The 21,679-nt window shown below is 39.9% G+C and overlaps 1 protein-coding gene across 4 annotated transcripts in view; it reads left to right on the forward strand.

The window, feature by feature from the left end:
• The window catches only part of ephb3b (eph receptor B3b), a 65,789-nt gene that overhangs the window by 35,368 nt on the left and 8,742 nt on the right, over window positions 1-21,679 (forward strand). For 2 of the 4 annotated variants that reach the window (XM_014974771.2, XM_088005027.1), the window contains exons 3-14: window positions 3,033-3,705; window positions 7,636-7,791; window positions 8,712-9,047; window positions 11,037-11,161; window positions 11,935-12,097; window positions 12,199-12,307; window positions 13,808-13,860; window positions 14,050-14,268; window positions 15,989-16,236; window positions 17,297-17,512; window positions 18,429-18,578; window positions 19,985-20,184. In XM_014974771.2, the coding sequence (XP_014830257.1) occupies window positions 3,033-3,705; window positions 7,636-7,791; window positions 8,712-9,047; window positions 11,037-11,161; window positions 11,935-12,097; window positions 12,199-12,307; window positions 13,808-13,860; window positions 14,050-14,268; window positions 15,989-16,236; window positions 17,297-17,512; window positions 18,429-18,578; window positions 19,985-20,184 (2,648 nt within the window). The remainder of the gene's footprint in view (window positions 1-3,032; window positions 3,706-7,635; window positions 7,792-8,711; window positions 9,048-11,036; window positions 11,162-11,934; window positions 12,098-12,198; window positions 12,308-13,807; window positions 13,861-14,049; window positions 14,269-15,988; window positions 16,237-17,296; window positions 17,513-18,428; window positions 18,579-19,984; window positions 20,185-21,679) is intronic. The other 2 variants (XM_088005028.1, XM_014974793.2) reach the window with 1 other exon arrangement.

The following is a 21,679-nucleotide window of genomic DNA, read 5'->3' on the forward strand; positions in this document are numbered from 1 at the left end:
TCACAAAGCACATCGAGTGTCTTGAGGATTCTTGTGATAATGTACATAAATCCCATGAAAACAACTTTTATAGAATTAAAATCATAATAAAAAAATTTGCATAATCATGGGATCAAAAAGGGAAAACATAAAAAAAAAAAAACTCAATCACAAAGATACAGTCGAGTTCTAGACTCATGAATGAGCCAGACAATTTTTAAAGTATGTATTGCATTAACACAAAACACCACACTTATAAGCAACATATTGCTTTTGAATTTCTTTGGATAATCAGTTACAGCACTAATCTCATCTTTCTCATCTTTCTCAGTCCAATCTTGCTCTCTATTAATACTTTCCGATGTTTTTCCAGTAGTGATTTGGTGTAGACAGGAAAAAAAATGTAAAAAAAATATATAAATAAAAACAATAAAACAGTTGTTGCCAGGAGTTGTTAAAGCAACTATATCATTGTGACAATATTCAGCCAGGAGAGTTATGCATTAAAATAAAACAAGCAAAATTAAAAAGGTTTTACATTCCCATAGAGTTCTAAGGATTTAATATTGTGAATCTTAAAAGAGATGTGCATAATACTCCTACTTCATAGCTAGTGGGTATTTAAAAAAGTAGCAGTTACAATTAATTCAATTACCTTTGCATGGATGTGCTTATTGGGCTTTGTAAGTGATTTTCAGCATATTTTTGATGAACAAAAGTCATAACAGCAACTTGTAAGCAGTAGCATATTAGAAACACTCCAGAAATATTGCTATCCTCATCTTTGAGTAATACAAAATAATTCTTCGTGAGTATTTATAGGTATATGCACAACACTATTCTGTTTATATCAACAGCTTGTCTTTGCAAAACATTCCAAAATATAATTCCCAAGCTCCATAATGGCTTCAAGAATTGGCATTCTACATTACTTGCGTGTTGTTCAGTGTCATCTGACAGTAAAACTCAAAGCCTTGATTGGGAAGGACACAAAAACTATACAGTGGATTGCCAATTTTGCACAATTCATCTTGATGAGAGTCAATGCCAAGAATCTTGGGCCTTTTCACAGAACCTGCCTAATTTATTCATGCTTGGTAAGCAGGCACTTAGAGCATTTGTCCATTGGTGCATGTCTTAGGGAAGAGGATCGCTCTCTAAACGTGCACATCTAGCTTCGTATACAATCAAACATCCACACAGAACAAGAATGAGCTCAGGGAGGCAGGCACGCATTAAACAAACGCAGCCAAATTTATACACACGCCCACAAACACTTGGCTGCATTGGTTTTTTGCAAGGGTGATTTATTACTCCGAACTAAATACCCATTGACACTTCATGCTTTTAGCCATCCCATTGACCCAGGTGGTGATTATTGATTCCCTCCAGTCGCTTCTTCCTTCTTGAGCCATCGTTTTAATGCCACTACCCAACTACACCCATTCTCCCCCTCACTGCCTCATGGTCACCAGGGTCCTAGATGAATAGCCTTGTCTCCACCACATCCATATCACAGCCCTAATTAAGATACTCACCGTTCAAAGTGAAGCATCAGGGTCTAAGCAACAAAGTGGTGTCTGTTTGCAAGTTTTGAGTTGCGGAAAACCTCAAGTTCTAAGGAAAGGTTAAGTTGTGTTTTTCTCATTTCTCGTTTTGGGAAGTTAAACTTCCATCTCAAGGATCTGCTCAACCACACAGAGGAACATTAGACATACATCACATTAGACAGCCAATAAAAAATATAGTTTACTGTTTCTCAACTAGATTCTTTTGTCTGAGAGAGAATAAACAAACTGTCTTTGTAGACATTACAAGTTATTTTTACAAAGCTGCCTCAAGGAGCATTCACATAAAAGAAAACTTTGACAAATACAACATTCATATTTTTGAGATTTTTGGACAGCCCCTGTGGGGAAAAAAAAAAAAAAGATTAAACTTGAAGCAATAGCAAATGCATGTTTAGCTAATCTGGTGAAAGACATTTAGGGTAGGTGGATAATCAAATCTGGAATGTTTGGGGATCTACACCACTGTGCAAGTAAACGTGCATAGGTGTTGTATGAATAGAAATTAAATTTACATTCAATTTAAGCCCAGTCTGAACTTTTTCTTTGTTGTCTCTTTACATAGCTTCACTTTGTTCTTCAAATTGTTTGATATATTTTTGTGTGTTGTGTGGAACACTGTGGGACTGCCGTTTGAATTTGCCAGGCAAATAAACTTACCAGGCTTAGCTAAGAAAATTAATGTGCTCAACTCTTTGTGTAATGGAGAGGTGTAGGGTAGCCTAGCCCAAAGCAACCACACATGTAGACACACAGATATTACACACGCAGGAACTGCTGTTTGAAATTAAATGATTTCAGTGTGTGGCTTCATTCAGGAGTGAAACGTACATTAGACTTCTTGCTTTTACAGCAGAGTGTCACAGAGATCGCTTTCATTCATCCATTAAGACCGGCAATCAAAGTTTATAATTTTTATTCTAATTTATCTCACATAAATACTCCCCAGGGCAATGGAGTAGCGCTGAAAGTTGTAGAGGTCTGTGAAAACAAAAAAAGCATGAAGGTTAAGTAATGCCTTTTTTCCAGTCGTTATTAGAGGACGTTGCAGTCATTGCTCCATAATTGAAGCGTAATTGGTTGTGAAGCAATGTGGCTGCTGCTACTTCCAAACAGATATGAGGTAAACATGCTGTGGTGGTTCTGTGGTGAGGAGGTGACAAGTTGCTGTAATTGTGATAAATTTGCAGTTCTTGTCCCTGGCTTTTTGCCACACTAATCAGAGATGAAAGGCACATTATGTTGAGAGGAAGCGAGTGGAAGTTAAAATATGAACGGAAACATTCCAGCTACAAGCTCCGTACTTTTACTACATTACTTCTACAGTTTGCCTTCTATAAAATATTAATTAGTGTACCTCATCAAAATTGAATGAAAGCTCTAAATAGTGTCACAAATTAAATTAATTAGCTGCCCGACATGTCAAGAAACATGCAAAGCCTCTTTGTTAATTATTTATGTCTTTTTTTCTGTTCTCTCGTTTAGTGGGAAGAGGTGAGTGGCTACGATGATGCCATGAATCCCATCCGGACATACCAAGTCTGCAATGTACGAGAGCTCAACCAGAACAACTGGCTACGTAGTGACTTTATCCCACGCAAAGACGTCCTGCGTGTTTACGTAGAGATGAAATTCACAGTGCGTGACTGTAACAGCATTCCCAACATACCAGGTTCCTGCAAAGAGACCTTCAACCTTTTCTACTACGAGTCTGACTCAGATTCAGCCACCGCCACCAGCCCTTTCTGGATGGAGAACCCTTATATGAAAGTGGACACTATTGCCCCAGATGAGAGCTTCTCAATGCTCGAGTCTGGACGGGTAAACACAAAGGTCAGAAGTTTTGGGCCACTTTCCAAAGCTGGGTTCTACTTGGCCTTCCAGGACCTTGGTGCTTGCATGTCACTTATCTCAGTGAGGGTGTTTTACAAAAAGTGCTCCACCACAATTGCCAACTTTGCAGTTTTCCCAGAAACGGCAACGGGAGCCGAGGCAACCTCATTGGTTATTGCTCCAGGAACTTGTGTCCCCAACGCCCTAGAGGTCTCTGTGCCACTGAAGCTTTACTGCAACGGAGATGGAGAGTGGATGGTTCCTGTAGGATCATGCACATGTGCAGCTGGTTTTGAACCAGCCATGAAGGATACCCAGTGTCAAGGTGAGTGTTTTCACTACAAATACCTCAAGTCAGTTGAGGATTCTGTTACCCACTGTTGATGGTAGTGGATTAAAAACGTTTCTTTGTTTGATGTGGATTTGGAGTCTAAACATTCCTCATTGGGAAATCTGTGGTTCAAGCTCCACATAATGACCTGCCAGTGATTTTGTTTTCCTTGCTTTTACCTTTGTCAAAGATAGTAGTGGAGCTACAGAAAAGTAATTTGGCTTTGAGCAGGTCAAAATAAACTTCCTGGAAGCATTAGTTCTCAAGGTAATTAATGTTCAAAAGACTGAGGCTGAATCATGGTGGCTATAGATTAAATTATATCATTTATTTTCCAGTTGCCTCATAATTGTCAGTGAGGTAAGTGCCTCAATATTGGACACCTTAATACAGTGATTACTGGGCAGAATGAAAGACTTTACGGCATTGTCAGCTGGAGGCTTTCCACTTCTCTGACCTCGGTTTTGCTTTGCAGCTGGGTGCTGACAGAATGGTAATGCAGCTGATGCTGTCTGTTTGTGGAAGCTCGGATCCTGATGGTTTCTGGTCGAGTGGAAAACATGACACTTTCAAAAAGAGGTTGAGCTAGAGGTGAACTTTAACAGCATGATCTCGTCTGAACCAGAGTGCAGGTGACAGCAGGAGAAGAATGAAGGATAAATGGAAACTGTTTGCGTGTGTTGATGGCTATGAGGCGTAAAATTGGGCTCAGAGTGAGTAGGTCAAATGGAGAAAGCAGAAAAAGACTGAAGAAGAGGGACAGGGGCAGGCTGCGTTATTGATCACCTACGGCTGATTTCATGATGTCTTTGCATGCTCGCTTTGTGGGGGTTGGACTCCCTTGGTTTTAGAGGCTCATCCTTCCTCTCAGAAGGGACAGATGAGGCCAAGAAGATCATTTCTTCAGTACCCATGCTCATGATGAGGCATGGAAATCTTGGGGACCTTATGTTGACAGGTTCTGAAATTACATTCTCACCTGAGAGAGTGTCTGTGCAAGAAAATGAGAGCAGAAAAAAAAAATCCAAAACATAGCATTGTTGTTTACACGTGACAGCTCAAGGTTAAACTCCAGTGACTGGCCCTGATGTAGCATTTCTTAATCACCAAAAACCCTGAGGGGTACATCCCACTTTCTCTTTTTTTTATGTCACCTTTTCTCAGGTGTGCTTTATTGTTCCTCCTTTACCACTTCGTGACTTCGCGCTCCTTTGTCGTCATCTTTTTACATTTCATACACCCTTTTTGGCTTTTCTGTCCATGTTCCAACAGGCGTTGAATCCTTTTCCCTGTGAAAGTACTTACTTCCTAATCTGAAGGCTGCTGCTCTCATTAATAAGCCACCAGAGATACAGTTGGGATGTCAGCATTAATATTAATCGATGAGCCTTTTTTGTGGCAAATTTTTCACTCCCCAATATTCTTTACTTTCTTCATGCCTCACACTTTCCAATTTCAGCATACATTCTAATCAGTTCCTTAAGCTCTATGTTCTGCATGAGAGGATAAGACACAGGGGAGTGCAGAAAGGGTATAGGGGTGTGGGGGGTTAAAGGATTAGCATTTTTATGCCTCCATCCCCCTCCTTTTTCTCTACTACTTGTCTGTCTTTCTGCTTCCCTTTTTAATGGATCCTCTAAGGGGAAAAAATGGATGAAAGGAAGAGGATGACCCCTTAGTGATTGATCAGCACTTTTAACCTTTTTCATGAAAATGAAAAATAGCCTGTTTTAATGGAAATCCACTCAATACATCTGGTCAAACCCAACGTGTTCAAGAACTAATATTTCATCCACTGTTGGGAAATTTCTTGCAGTTTGCCGTTTTGCTAGGTGAACCTAAATGAACTTACAGAGGTCATGATACCAATCGAAGAGGTTGTTCTATAACCCGGTGTAACTGGTGGGCATTTCTTATCTGTTTATCAAGCAGCACTTCCTGGTAGCCAGGAGTGTGGATGACTCTGATTAATGCTGGAAGAACAAATACACTTAGTGATAGTGTACACAGTGCAGCCAACTGGCAGTTTCTAGCCAATATTGAAGCTTTTAAACAAAAGAACAAGAGGAGCGTTCTGCTACCCTTGCTGGTGTTGGGTTCATGTGACTCCCAGGCTTTTTTTTCCCCCAGCAGGAGACATAAATTCACCACACAGAAGCTAAATGCTAATCATCATCCAGAAGGACAAACTTTGCAGTGTGTCCTTGACATTGACGAGCCACTGCACCAGTGGGTCAGCTAATCAACAGGCCCTAGTAAACTGTCTGCCTTACCTGCTTCTGTCTTCTTTTATTAAGCACGGCGGCAAGCTCATTCATCTTTTATGAAGACAGTTTATGAAAGATATGAAGCCCACCGAAGGATTCTGGATTGCAGTGTCGCTGTTATGGTTACACTCCACATCTGTTACTTATCAGCAGTGTTATAAACTTCCAAACAGCCACTATAAATGGAGATAGGATTTTTCCAAAGGATAACAATGTTTTCAGATTAATGAGACATCAGTTTATCAACAATCAGTTTAGGTAGAACTCTGTGAAAGGTTTTTCCCCAAAAATAAAAAAGACATTCTTGTTCTGAGGAAATTGTGTTGACATTAATACATGACAGTGACACTTTTTCACAATGTGGAGTTATAAACATTGTGTAGTTTCATTTTATTTACAAGCAGCACAAACATTTAATTGGTAAGGTAATGCCCATGTAGAGTGAGTAGATATAATATTATGACATACTGCCTGATACATACTGTGTGTTAATTCCCCTTTTGCTGCTAAATTAGCCTAAAGTCATAATGGATTTTTTTCTTAAATTAAGACAATACAGAGGATCCTCTAAATATGCCATAGTGTCACTTTTCAAGATTTAGAATTAGGTAACATTAGCTGTAATAATTACTACACAGTTTACAGAAACTTCTCATAACTCCACAACTAACTCAAGAACAAGAACGAAGCTAGAATTAAAATGAATGAATCTGTGAATATGAAATATACGAGACAGTAACATCTAACTTCATTTAAACATTTACATTTAAAATAGAGATCCCGATGTATGGTTAATGCTGTCTTAATTGTTAATTGCCTTAACAGTCGTCTTGCTCACCAATTTAGTTGTGGAGGTTTAAAAGGTTCTAACTCGGATGTAAACCCAAAAAAGATAAGATTGTTTTTTAATCAGATGGTTAGGCCTGCAATGTGCTAAGCTTGCAATAGTGAAATTACATGGTAACATTACCAGCATTTTCCTTATTCAATTGAAAGATTTCCTCTAAGTATAATGTGTGCACAGCAAGACTCTGGGCATCCAAGTTGGCAGACAGCAGCCCTATAATCATGTCTAAAAAAATCTATTTGATATCAAAGCTAGTTTCTACACAACAAAATAAATAGTTTGATTAGTAACTTTAATCATCTGATGTTACTCATACAGACATGTATTAAGAAAATCTGCTGAAGGTTTTCAGTATAATTATGGGTCATAATTACCTGCACTGATTTTCTGCTGTTTTTGAGTTTTAGCTCCTCTTGCTGTTCTGCAGCAGTTTGAATATGCATTTCAAGCACATTTTAGGAATATTAAAATTACTAATTGTTGCAGGTTTTGGTTAAATTACTTGTTTAATACTCTAAAATAAAAGTTTAAGACATCAACTTGGCTCAGAACTTTCATGTGTTTACTTGGAACTTTACTTATGACTCAGGTGGAAAGACTTAAGGCTTACTTTGAACTTGCAAAGGAACAACTTTGTCCCAACTCTTTATCATATGCTTGGCCACTTGCTGTGCAATATATCCCAGATGCCATACATTTGTATGATAAACAGTTTCTCAGATAAAACCTGTAAGGGCAACTGAGTTAAATACTGTGCATTGCTATTAACACTTTTTGTTTTATCTCATTGTTTTCATCTGTTACTTTCAGCTTGCAGCTCTGGCTCCTTCAAGTCCAAACAAGGGGACGGCTCCTGTTTTCCCTGCCCAGCCAATAGTCGAGCCACCTCTGGAGCAGCCATCATTTGTTCCTGTCGAAATGGTTATTATCGCTCTGACACAGATACTCCAGACTCCCCGTGCACCAGTAAGTAAAGCCTTTTTTCAAGTGTTCCAGATACTGAGGGAGGTTCTGATCACAAGACATATTTTTCGGGGGTAGGGGTATATTAAATGTTCACCTAGGTTTCCTGTTTGAACTGTGTTTTCAGTAGCTGATAAAATCCCTGAAGAAAACATTCCCATCATGTCCCTCAAATGTCAAACAAGACTGCTTACTTTCGCAACATTACCAGACCTTTATCGTCTTAGCTCTACCTCTGCCATCTGCTTGTAATCTCTGTGAATGAGTAGTATTATTGTCCCTCGACCTGCAGAAAATGGTGTGTTTTTTTTTTTTTTTTTCCTCTAGCTGTATCTTCATTAAACACAAACATGCAAAGGTGGGAGAAAATTCAGTCAAATAGTGAAGAGTGAAAATTTCTTTTTTTCTCCCGCTGCTGAGGGGTGGGGGTCTCATTCTCCCACAGTGCAGTGTGAGATAACACTCTGTTAATTGGATAAGAATTGCCAAGACTCTGCCAATAGTTTGTCTTACCCTTTCCCTGCAGCACTTTACACACACGCTTAGACACAGTGGAAATAAGCATGCAATTCAGATTTTAACTTGTGTCCTCCTTTTTTCTGAAGAACCGCTGGAACAATCTCTTGCAAGTTGAAAAGAAAAAAAAAATCCTCTAGCTAATTCATGAAAAATGTACTAATAGCACAGCACCAGGGAAATTATTGGGTCATGAATTGTGCTGAAAGCAGCTTGCAGTAATGAACATGTATGTGTATGTGTGATGATATGTATTCTGTGTACCACAATAGAACTGTCTATTGTCAAGATTCCTCTGTACTGTTACCAAGACAATTTTTTACACCTATTGTGCATGGAGATTAAATTCGATCTCATTACCAAGCAATTTTCCTCAACTCATCCACGCCTTTACCTCGCTTTCACAGCTGTTCCATCGGCCCCACGCAGTGTCATCTCGAGCGTTAACGAAACATTGCTGCTGCTAGAATGGAGCGAACCTCGGGATATGGGTGGCCGCGAGGACGTCTTCTATAGCGTCATCTGCAAAAAGTGCCTCCCTGAGCGAGGGATGTGTTCACGATGTGATGACAATGTAGACATTTCTCCACGCCACCTGGGCCTGACTCAGCGCCGTGTGACAGTTCGCAACCTCCAAGCCCACACGCAGTACAGCTTTGAGATCCAGGCGCTCAACGGTGTGTCCAACAAGAGCCCCTATACGCCTCAGTTTGCTGCAGTGAACATCACCACAAACCAGGCTGGTGGGTACATGTAGCCAACCTTGCACTTACCTGGCAGAGATCAATATTGATCTTGCAGGCAGTCAGAACTTTCAATGTCTGGAAAAATAATTCTTGTATTCATGTGGGAGTATGTTACATATTCGCTAAGTAAAAAGAAAAAGGCTGAGAAGGAAGGCGTTGTTGAATGAGCATTGAAAGGGACCCTTTTCACACACCCACAGCATGCTGTCTTCTAAAATGGCTTCAAATAGAAGCAGCTCAGCAGTGTATTAAACCTTTAGTGTTTTAACTGCCCACTGGTTTCATCCCACTGCTTCATCTTACAGCAACAACAGTAAATAGGCCACCATAGTAATTTTAGCTGAGATTAAGCAATTTTGCATGCAGATGATTTGGAAGCAAGCATCAGCTTGCAGCACATTCTTTTTATTAGCTATTAGTCGTCAAGAATCGACTATTTTTCTTTTTTCCAAAATTTTTTTCAAAGTTTATTGTACCATATGTGACCACAATAAAATTCAGAGATCTTGAGTTTACTCAGTACCTTAGCGCTTAAGAGCAGTCTCTTTGTTGAGACTCTCCCAGGGCTCTTAAGTTGTGGCTTGGATGTGTTTAGCCCCTATGTTAAATTTGCTCTGGCGAGGCTCAGACAACAGCACAGATTATGCTTTGCTTCAGCCCCTTTCTCTTCGATCCATGGCCATGTCCTCCTCACCTCTAACCTTGTGTGCATGCCCCTAAAAGATGCTTTTGGAATGCTTTTGTGAGTGTCGGACCCAAAGGTCTCGCAGACCCCCATGTGAGAGACCTCATTGTTTTATATGGAGGTCTTGGCAGTAGGATGACAGAGTTGACTGTCCTTGCATAGTGCATAAGTTGCAGAGCAGTAGAACAGGGCAAGAGAGCATCAACTTTGATAAGATTATCCGTTTGTGATGCCCCACGACTATCCCGGCATGTGGATTCCCTTTTTAAGAACCAAAATAAATACCAAGGGTGGTGATAAGCCTCAGAGGCTACCTCCATGGTTACTGCTACATGCTTCCCCAGTGGAGGGCCTCTAATCCTTCCACCAAAGTAGCCAGGGGCCCTCCCTAGGAAGTATTGTCTTCTGTTATAGAAAGAGAGACATAAAGAGAAGAAATAAATTGGGTTGGGTAGAGAGGAAAGGACTTAGGCAACGTTAGTGTTTTGGGGACGAAAGATAGTGAGAGAAACAGAAGACTCTCTAGGTCAAAAACACAAGGGTGGACTGAAAATATAGAGGGTGGGGAAGGCAAACTGGATGGATCTAAGGAGGTGTTAACAAAACAGTGAGGATGATTGTGTGCTCAAAAAAAAAGGCCTGAAGTTTCTTGTGAAGGAAAGGTGCCACTAGAGATTGATAGTGGAAGCTAAGAGACAAATGTAGTAATCGAAAAGTGAGTCAGAGCCACAGAACAAGACTGAACTTAGAAAGTCTGAGAAGGCAGATAGTGGTTGGATGTTGGTAGATCCAAAAAAGGTATGAAAAGCTCAAGTGGGAGGAGTGGCACTGTGTTTTGTGCTTTCTGGAATGGTGTTTAAAAACTAGTACCACTGTATTTATTAAGTTTTATAAAGTAGCTTGTGGAGTTCTCGTCATATATCCCAAACTATATGCCCATCAAACCATGCTTGTGTTTGTAATTGGGAAATATTTATATATGTACAGAATTTGGATTGGCTTTTCTAACCTGACCTTCCCTGATTTATAAAAGGGAATTATTATAATATGTTTGAGAAATGTTTGCACATTTCTACTGTTTGATTCTTTTTGCATCAGTCAAGCACTGTGAGACATACAATGTTAGCATTTAGCTGAGATGGGTTCCGTATGCAAACTAGTGTCAGCAGCATTTCACAAACCTCACAACATTAGATGTGTTTGGACTACATAGAGAGACAGAAAAAGGCTTGGAATTTTGAAAGAATGAACAGGACATGATCATTAAACCAGGTTTTCCTGTACTGTTTGCCCCAATGTAGCACCCTCTGCGGTCCCCACAGTCCATTTAATGGCAGCCACAGCAAGCACAATGAGTCTCTCCTGGCTTCCTCCAGAAAAACCCAATGGAATCATTCTGGATTATGAGATCAAGTACCACGAGAAGGTAAGCAATAGTGTCAGTGAATCTCCAATAATTTAAGTAGTTATGTCAAAAAAACAATCCTCAAATTTTACAGATATATTAATTATTTAATTGTGTAGTATTTTCCATAAATTTTTAATGACACAGTATCTCCAATATTTGACTAAAGATCTTTCTTGGGTCAATTTACTGATATAAACAAAACTCATCCCACACAGGACATAACAGAAAAAAAAACATGTTTAATAACTGGTTCTCAAAGCAGGTATGAAACTTTCAGAAGGCTGATATGAACTGACAGATGGTCAACATATAACATCCAACACCTACATTTTCATATCTAGCAAAGGTTGGTTGTAAAAATACTGACCTACAAAGTTATGAAATGATGACAGAGGTAAAATCTCCAATATCCCTAAGTTTGACATTTCTTGAGGGATTTGCTTTGGGCCACCAAAGGTCATTGATTCGGTAGTTGGAGCCATACTTTGGTGTTAAGCACAGAAACATGCAGTTCTTAGTCAGACCATTGGTCGATATCATGTATGAAAAAAAAATAAATAGAAAGATAAAAATTCTTACAAGCTTTGATTTGTTAGAAGACTAGCAACCTCCTCTTATCACAGAGCATTTTGTTGCCCTGTAATACTGTGTTAAATTACTGCCTGGTATTAGTCCCTAATTCTTTTCTACTTCCCCAGCTGCCAGATTAACATTATTTAACAACAGGGGGACAATAAAGAAATAGGTTTAATGTTGTATATAATTTTCTTCACTCATCTTTGTTTATACAGGATCAAGGTGAAGCCATTGCCCACACCATGACTGCTCAAAGGAGCAACGCCCGCATTGAGGGTCTTAAGGCTGGTACACCATATGTGGTTCAAGTCCGGGCCAGAACAGTGGCTGGTTATGGCCGTTACAGTAGCCCAGCGGACTTCAGCACCAATCTGCAAAGTATGTAACACACAAACTTCTTTTTTGTTTGTTTGTTAGTCTCAGATTTCGATCTGTTCCACCCAAGAGGGCTAACATTGTTCTCCAATTTACACCTATAGCCGACCCACCAAAGTCGTGGCAGGAACAGCTGCCACTCATCGTTGGATCCATCACAGCAGCCTTGGTCTTCATCATTGCAGTTGTGGTCATCGGCATTGTCTGTCTTAGGTAAGACTATAACACTTTAAAGAGTAACTTGAAGAGGAGATCAATAAATAATGGAGTAAGACACTTCTTCAAATATAAACTAAAAGTTGTGCATTTTTTTTCCAACTGTGAGAAAAGAAAAACTGCTTCAAATGTCAACTTTGTTGGCATGTCCTCCAAACAACCGCAGAGCAGTCTCAGTGGATTGCTGGGCCACCTGTGAGGCTACTGAATGCCAGATTAGCCCTCTGCATCTCTGAATAGTAAACAGCTTTGTCCAAAATGCTGCTGTGCCTATTGGATGCTGCTTGTGACAGCAGCTGTTGAGCTTGATAGGCCTGCACTCATAGCTCAGCACTCAAAATCAACTGTGCAAATACCTAACCACAAGGAACCCAGATGCTTCCAACTGACTAGGAAGATGTGAATGGCTACTCACACCTTTCAAAACGTCTGATTCTGCATCAGCTGGGTCTAACTGCACTCATTTATCCGCACACCACTCCTTTGTCAAGTAGCAAATGCAACGCGTGAGTGAATGTGTACGTGTGAACGACTGGCACCCATATCTGACTGGCGCCCCCTGAGCTCCCTCTGCAAGCCAGTTCAGGCAGCGGCTGACAAGCGTGGGCATCGGTCATGCTAGACTGAATAATAATCTCCCTGATCCCCCCTCCCCTCCTCTTTCATTCTGCCTTCGCTCTCTTCTATTTTAACACCACCACATTGTGTCTCTCTCAGGGTCTTAGCCACAGCTCTGACTGCCCCTGAAGAAGAAGAAGGAGAAAATAGTAATAATATGGAACACGTAGCTCTTGCATACAACAGAACAAAATTAGAAATTGAAATGAGATGCAAATCACCATTGGGCATTTTTTTTTTCCCCGATTACTGGTTAGACAACAAAGGAAGCACATTAACATGTAATTTCAACAACTCACTCCCCTATCTGTGGTTCCCACCCCCTTTGCAATGCAAACAAGTCCTATGCAGGACGGTGAGGTTAGACAAACTGGAAACACATATGTGAAAAAAAAATACCAGACTAATAAAAACATACAAAGAAAGAACAACTCCTAGATGGTAAGAGCCCATGTTGAATCAAATTAAATTGGGAGGAAAAGCATGATGTCTGTAGGGCGAGTAAAGCAAACAGCTGAGCTTGCTGTTTGGTTTTTTTTTATTTTTTTTTATGTTAGCTGCTCATTTTGGTGTAACTCGGAATGAATAGCTTTTACTTCCTTCTTTATTGTATGATATCCTTTTGTTCAGACTTACATCGGAGTGTCCAAACATGAATCATTTTCCTACTTCACTGACACATTCTTTGTCGGTGAATCCCTTCCCTCAGATAAAGAATCTGAACATTTTTACCAAAGCATGCAGTAGTATGACAACATCTCATATCAAGATCAGGAATTAGTCGGGATCTGTTATCTCTTGTTGCCTTTGTTTGTTCCCATTACTTGAATTCCAGTCAGTGCATGTGACTTGTGTTTGTGTTTTTATCATTCCCTGCAGAAAACAAAGAAATGGTTCAGAATCAGAGTACACAGAGAAACTTCAGCAGTACAGTAAGCATCTTTGCTAAGATCCCCTTTCTTTTTGTACACCTTGCTGTTGATTAACTCTTTCAGTAAATTGCAAAAGCATTCCATGATATTAGTTGTTTTGCACAGCCATAAAGTAAACTGGCTTACTTTGATATTTGTTGATCAAACTTCATTTGGCAGCATAGATTCACGTTCCTGTTCTTGCTACTGAATCCCCAATAGTAACGCCGGGAATGAAGGTCTACATTGACCCCTTCACCTATGAGGATCCCAATGAAGCAGTGCGAGAGTTTGCCAAGGAGATTGACGTGTCCTGCGTGAAGATCGAGGAGGTCATTGGCGCAGGTAACCCACCAAAGCTCCTGAGCTACAGGGGGAAGACTGCTAGTCACCTCCAGGCCATACCGTTAGAGGACTTCACACCAAGCGGTACTTTCACTCAACTCATCGTTAGTCCTCTTCTTCCTCCCACCCCTGCCACACTTGTCACCTTTTAGGATCCCTCTCCCAGTCTTAGAATTATCTCCAGCACCCAAACCCCTTATTTTGAAGTAATTATTAATTATGTCTGACTTAAGTTAGTGTGACTCACAGTTCTTGCACCTTTACATGCCATGCAAATATACAGACGCATGGAAACATTTTGTAAAATGGATAACCATTTTACTCTTTTCTTGATATTGACCCAATCCTGGAACAAGAGCAATGATGAGAACAAAAATATGAAGTATTTCTGAAACCACGGGAACAAGATTTTGGATAATGTCAAGACATGTCAAGCCTCATGCAGACATGACTTTGTACTGAAGGGAAGAATTTTGCCTGATACAAACACCAGTTTGTATAAGTCGTACTTCAATTTGAGGGTAGATTATTTGAATTTGAACCATTTGGTACATTAGCATAAAATACACTTAAGAGAAGATTTTATTAAAATAATTTCATTCTCCATAAAAGGGTAAAATAAAGGATTTATCTTATCATGGGACAATATAATACATTGTCTCTTGTCCAGGATTGTCTTTATCTTTTCCACTTTTTATGATATTGAGAACTTCTTAATTAAAGAAAAGAAGTTCCACTAAATCACTGTATTTGATCCTAGTTTTTACCACTTCCACCTTTTCCATCATGTGGTTGTCTTTCCTTTGATTTAAAAGCCCCCACTCCCTACATGATGTTGTAGACAGTGAATTAATTTGTGAACTTGACATATTTAAAAGTAATATCTCTGCTTAAAAGCTGCAGGACTATGCTGTGTGAGGTTGATTTTTTTTAACATATGTATCTGAGCAAATATGGAGGACGTTGTGATGGCAGAGATGGGAATCCCCTCCTACTGCTTCTACTACTACCAATACTACTGCTGCTACTACTACTACTACTACGACAGTTCTTCTACTGCTGAGGCTACTACTTGAAACCCATCGCTTTCCAGCATTCGCCTCTAAAGTGACAAACCCTCATTCCCTGTCTTCCCTGTCCCCTTCCTCTCCTTTATTCCTCCCTTAATCCATCCCTCCATCCATCCATTCCCTTGCTGTCACTTCCCTGACTTCCTCCACTGTGTGACCTTTGCACTCATTGACACGTTACTCTCATTTAATTTTTCTTGCACACGCTTGGTGTAGAATCTAAACATAAATCGTCCACAGCTGCAAAACCCCCAAAACTTTTGTCTCCTCCCATGTCTTTGTCCGGCTCCCGTCTTTCCAGCCCCACTGAAGCTTAGCACCTCCTTCCTGATCCACAAATCCCACCATCCCTTGGCCTTACTTATCCTACCAACTTAATCCACTCTGTTTGATTTTATTTTCAAATTTGTTTTTAATGTTTCATAACTTTCCACTTGTGAGCATCAAATCTGTCTTTCACTATGTTTTTGTTATTGTTTAGTCTAACAGTAAAATTTGTAGTAAATTTCCCATTCCACCACCATCCCTCAAAGACTAGCCCTAAGTCCTGGCTTCTCTTGCAGTTGCCCATGCCTCAACCTTCCTCCTGCCCTTCCCTGGCTCCTTGGTTCTAACCAGTTAACTGTTCCCTCTCCCCTCTTTTCCCCCACTCTCCTCCACTCTTCCATCATGCCTCTCTTGCATCTCTCCTCTTCCTCTTTTGCTGTTTTTCTGGCTCACCTGGACTCCCACAGGAGAGTTTGGGGAGGTGTGCCGAGGTCGACTGAAGCTGCCTGGGCGCCGAGAAATCATTGTGGCCATCAAGACTCTAAAAGTGGGCTACACTGATCGCCAGAGGCGAGACTTCCTGTCTGAAGCATCCATAATGGGCCAGTTTGACCACCCCAACATTATCCGACTGGAGGGAGTGGTTACCAAGAGTCGGCCAGTCATGATTGTGACCGAGTTCATGGAAAACGGGGCCCTGGACTCTTTTCTAAGGGTAAGAAAAAAAAACACAAACAAACACATTGCTTAACAGTCATAAACTAATTCCAATTCTATTTTGCATGAATTACTGCATGGAAGCCCAGGTTGATTTGATAGTGATCTTCAGGTGATTTGCATTGTTTGGTCTATTGCCTATTATCTTCCTCTTGACAAAACCCAGATAGACCTGTACTGGGTTCAGGTCAGGTGAGTTTGCCGGCCAGTCACGCAAAGCCGCATAGTGGTAATTTTACCGGATTGTGGCCATATCACAAGCCCTGAAGGAAAATGAAACCAGCGTGTCTGTATAGCTTGTCAGTAGCAAGAAGTATTGAGTGTTCTACCATTTCCTGGATGATTTCATTGACTGCGAACTTTAGAAAACTTATTGGACCATCACTAGCAGATGACATGGAACCTCAAATCCTTATCGACTCTGACAACTTCACAGTAGACTTTAAACAACATGGATTCTCTGTCTTTCCACTCTTTTACTTCCATTTTGATTTTAAGCCAGTGATATATCACTTAACCCTTTTGCTGCTTGGTGGATGTAATCCATCTGTCTCACTCTGCAGTCCCTTTCTAAAAAATAAACATTTTATTTTAACACTTACCAAACCTTCTAAACAAACAAGACCATTCAGATCTCAGTAATATTTTATTTTCATGTTGCATTCTTTTGAGCCTTGTAAGGTCTGTTTAAAGTCAGCCACATTGTCCCCATTAGATATTTGAAAAATCAGGCTTTAGTGTTGTTGCTGACCTTTACAAAGAGCTCAATTCCCAATGACTCTCTGCCTCAAAATAACTTTTCAATGATTCTATCAGGCAATGCCCGATGAAAAGTAGCAAAACACAGAGATATAGCGAAGGGAGTCAGGGACAGGTTGCCAGGAAAATAAAAACAATTACAATGTGATATGATCACAGATGAACAAAGAAGGCAGAAGTACAAACTGAAAATAAAAAAAATGTAGCAAAATAAGAAGTTAAACAAGAGAGGAATATTCCAAGAATTGCTTTGATCCACAATCCCACTAAAAATGTGTCATTCTGTTTCCCTTCACCAGCTCAATGACGGGCAGTTCACAGTAATCCAGTTGGTTGGCATGTTGCGTGGCATCGCAGCAGGCATGAAATATTTGTCGGACATGAACTACGTGCACAGAGACCTGGCTGCCCGCAACATTCTGGTCAACAGCAATCTGGTGTGTAAAGTGTCCGATTTTGGACTGTCGCGATTTCTCGAAGACGACCCCACAGATCCCACCTACACCAGCTCTCTGGTGAGTCAGTGTACACATTGCGTGTTTGGATGTTTTCAAGGTGAATGTATGTTTGAAATCAATGTTTAAAGTTGTTACACGTAACAATTTTAACAACGGTATGCTAATTGTTTTGATTTCAGCAACTTCTACACATGAATTAACAGATTATGCCCACATTGCTTCGCTGTTCTGTCTGTTCTTGCCAGTACGATCCACCATAACGGAGAGAAAAAAAGAAAAAAAAAACATCCCACCTGATTTCCAGGAAACATTTTTTCATTCCAATCAAATTTGAGTTATAAGGAACCATAACATCCTACAACCATACTACATTAATTTGGATTTTCATATTTACTGTATAATAAAACATAAAAATCCTTTGTTCTTCCTGTGAAATAGCCTGACTGAAAATCCATTTAAGAATATACATCATGTTCGGTAAATCAAAACAAGCTAAAAAGAATAAAAACACCAAGAGCTATATGTGGAAAAAAAAACAAACAAACAAGTAATGTCACGTCTTCTGTTTTCAAGACGCAGCATTATTAAATTTTAAACATATTCCTTACCTTGAGAAACACTGCAAGTATCAGATCTCAGGCATCACTCTAACAACTCAATTTGTCATCAGTTTGCATGAAAGGATTTTGAATCATGGTGCAAAAGAAAAAAAAAAAGATTTTGCAGCACAATAAATATCCTCAAAGCTTCATGTGTTTGTACTCATTTCCGTCTAAATGTTGACTAACCTTGTGTGTTTTGGGTGTTTGAGTTCTACGGCATGCACCCATGTGTTGTGCATTAACACCTCCCTTCGGAGTTTTGTTTCTCACCCTCTCTCTTCCCCTCTTGTGTGTGTGTGTGATTCTGCCTCTCTGTCTGTGCTCCATCCCTCCAGTATTTCATGCTTACATACTCATTCGCATATCCACAGGGAGGGAAAATCCCTATCCGCTGGACGGCGCCTGAAGCCATCGCCTACAGGAAGTTCACCTCAGCCAGTGATGTTTGGAGCTACGGCATAGTCATGTGGGAAGTTATGTCGTATGGTGAGAGGCCATATTGGGACATGAGCAATCAAGATGTAAGTCAGCTTGATAAGGGTTTTTTTTTTTTTTTTTTAGATACCAACTGTTAGATGCTATCCACAGTAAAGTTCAAACTCAGTCATATGCCTGGTTGATGTAGATTTCAAAGTAATGTTTTATTTTGGACTTTGTGTTTCCACAGACTAGAATTTATTGTTTTACAGTAGCCTTGCTAGGTACCCAGTTTCCATCTGAGAAATACCCCTATGAAAATGGCTTTGGAACATGTGTGTCATTTCCAGCCCACTACAAGCTTCTTTCTCAACTGAATGAAAACCATTTTAAAACTAAATCTCCAAGGGGGCTGAATTATTTCCTCAGCTGTACATGCCAACAGACTGTCTTTTCTTCCCTGTCTTCACATATATAAACATGAAGTTTCCTAGTATCTTAGGACTTTGAATGAATATGTGGAAGAACATTCAGTCTCAGGTACAGTATAGATGAGGATCTATGATGTTGTGGGCCTGCTTCTTTTCTGAAGGCCATGGAGACCTTGCTATATTTAATGGAATTAGGAAGGCATAGCATTTTTGTACACAACTGTTGTTACATGATTTAAAAGAACAAACGACAAACAAGCAAAACCATTACATTACAAAAAAAAAAAGGGTGAAGGAACAATTATGTTCCAGTTGTTATTAATCAAAGCAACGCTAAAAAAACAGGTTTTTAGCTTTGATTGAAAGGAACTCGGTGTTTCAGTTGTTGAGTTGTTTCCTGGAAGTTTCTTCCGGATGAGAGGAGCATAGAAACTGAATGTTGGTTCTGGTTCTGGGGGGGCAGCATAGACTTGAACCAGACAACCTGAGTGGTCTGGAAGGCTGATACAAGAACAACAAATCTTTGATATACTTTGTTGCTAAAGTATTCAGTAATTTGTAAATACGTATTGTAAAGTCTGTTCTCTAAGCTACAGGGAGCCAGTGTAAGGACTGTAGAACTGGGTGATGTGCTCCATTTTCCTAGTATTAGTGAGAACGCAAGCAGCAGCGTTCTGGATCAGCTGCAGTGGTCTTATTGACTTTTTCGGCAAACCTGTGAAGATACTGTTGAAGGAATCAATTTGACTAAAGCTAAAGACAAAGTTGAGTTTCTCAATATCATGTAGAGATATTAGTTATTTGATTAGGAACCTTTTAAAATCCCACCTTTTAAAACATATTTTAATTTAACATTTTCTGTGTACATTTATCTGGGTGCCAATAAATATTGCAACAACTGCTGGAATTGAAATCAAGTAATAAAATCACACATTTATCTTCACAGTCATATGTATCACATGAAATGTACTAGTTTTTGACAAGTTTAAGATCTGCATCTCTGCAATGCTGTCATTTTGCATCAACACCAGTTTGGTAATAAGAAACAGAAGAATACTATTTCTTTTGTTCTTCCTAAGGTGATAAATGCTGTAGAGCAGGACTACCGGCTGCCTCCACCCATGGATTGCCCCACAGCCCTCCACCAGCTTATGTTGGATTGTTGGGTGAAAGAAAGGAACCTGCGACCGAAATTCACCCAGATTGTGGCCACGTTGGATAAACTTATTCGCAATGCCGCAAGCCTCAAAGTGGTCTCCAACAGCACACAGTCCACTGGGTAAGTCTTATATAGGGTAGTATAAATTTCTCATTAATACCACATACGTACTATAAGGGCTTCAAAGTAAACACTTCATCCAGCAGTGTGTCTTCGATACTATGGGAATAAAAATATATTATATGTACATATATATATATATTGGACATGCTTTTTGTTTCACTGAGGTGTCCAACTGTGCTGAAACCTTTGCAAAAATCTGTTCTGGTTTTATCAAGGTATTTGTTTCTAGAGCAAATACCTTCCTCTTAGTATTTGATTTGATTTGCTAATTTGCTAAATAGTTTAGCTTATGGAACTCTGTTTGACTTGTTAGGTTTGGTCTAGCTATTTGCATCTCAGTGCAACTGTTTCGGAAAGATTGTTGATATAGTGTGCCCAGCTGACTCTGTAGGTGTGTGTTAAGGCCATAGACAGTGTATATTCAAATCTTTAGCACTCACAAATGTAGGGCTATTCTTAAAACACATTAAAATTACCACTGCTCAATACTGCCTTTAAAGCAGTTCATCCACCAACTGGGAGTTGAATCAATAACATTGCATCTACATTTAGCTGATTTATCTATATCTGAAACCTGTTTCTTGGAAATAGTTCACAGCTCAGAAGGCTGCAGAGTTGGAGGATATAGTAAAGGGGTGACCTACCTTTCTGTCCCTGCATCAGGGTCTTTCTGTCTTGAGGGAAGGCCTCAGACAATCCTTGGTTGGGCTCATGAGGGAGAAGAGGGTCTCGGTTGGCCATCGGAGTGACGTTCTTAGAAGATTAGGCTTGTGGTTAATTAGCTCGATTAGGGCGATGCAAAAAAGAGATGCAAGCGCCTTCTAATTAGCCACTAACAAGATTTTAAACGGGCCAGCGGAGGGGTGGCCTCCTGCCGACAAACTTAACAAGGGAGGAGTGAGTGAGAGGTGGAATAGCAGAGCTGGTAGACTGCAGGTTCAAAAACACAGTCTGACACAATGTCCTTTGCTTTTGTGTTTTATGTACCCGAGTTTTAAAAATTTTAAATAAAAATGTATCAATGTTTACGTGCTTTTATACAAAACAGAAAACCTCCATGGATGCTCTTTTACACTAGATTTTTAGTTGTAGTTTTTCTTAAAATTTTGATTTTTATACAGTAGAAATGATGCTTCATAAGTTCTTATTTGATTTTAGGTAAACTTGCTGATGGCACAGAATTGTATCCCTTTATCTTCAGCTGTTTTATAACAAGTTTAACTGGCTGATATGAGCTGTTTACTCAGGATAACTGCCCTGATAGAAAATGAAGTTGGATGCCTAACAGACATGTCTCTCATAGCTTGCGGACTGTAGTTTTATAACACTGCCCCTCTAATTGATAATGGGTGGAACTCCTTTAGCTTCTATTCGATGAATATTCAGAAATATTCAGAATAAGTGTAGCAGACTTCTCTAAGCAAACAACCGGTATGGAATGGGGAGCTCTGCGTCTCTCTATTCTCCATACAGCCTTAGAAAACTACTGCTT

Source organism: Poecilia mexicana, unplaced genomic scaffold (assembly GCF_051168715.1).
Source record: "Poecilia mexicana isolate PSO_F unplaced genomic scaffold, ASM5116871v1 scaffold_4, whole genome shotgun sequence".
NCBI lineage: Eukaryota > Metazoa > Chordata > Actinopteri > Cyprinodontiformes > Poeciliidae > Poecilia > Poecilia mexicana.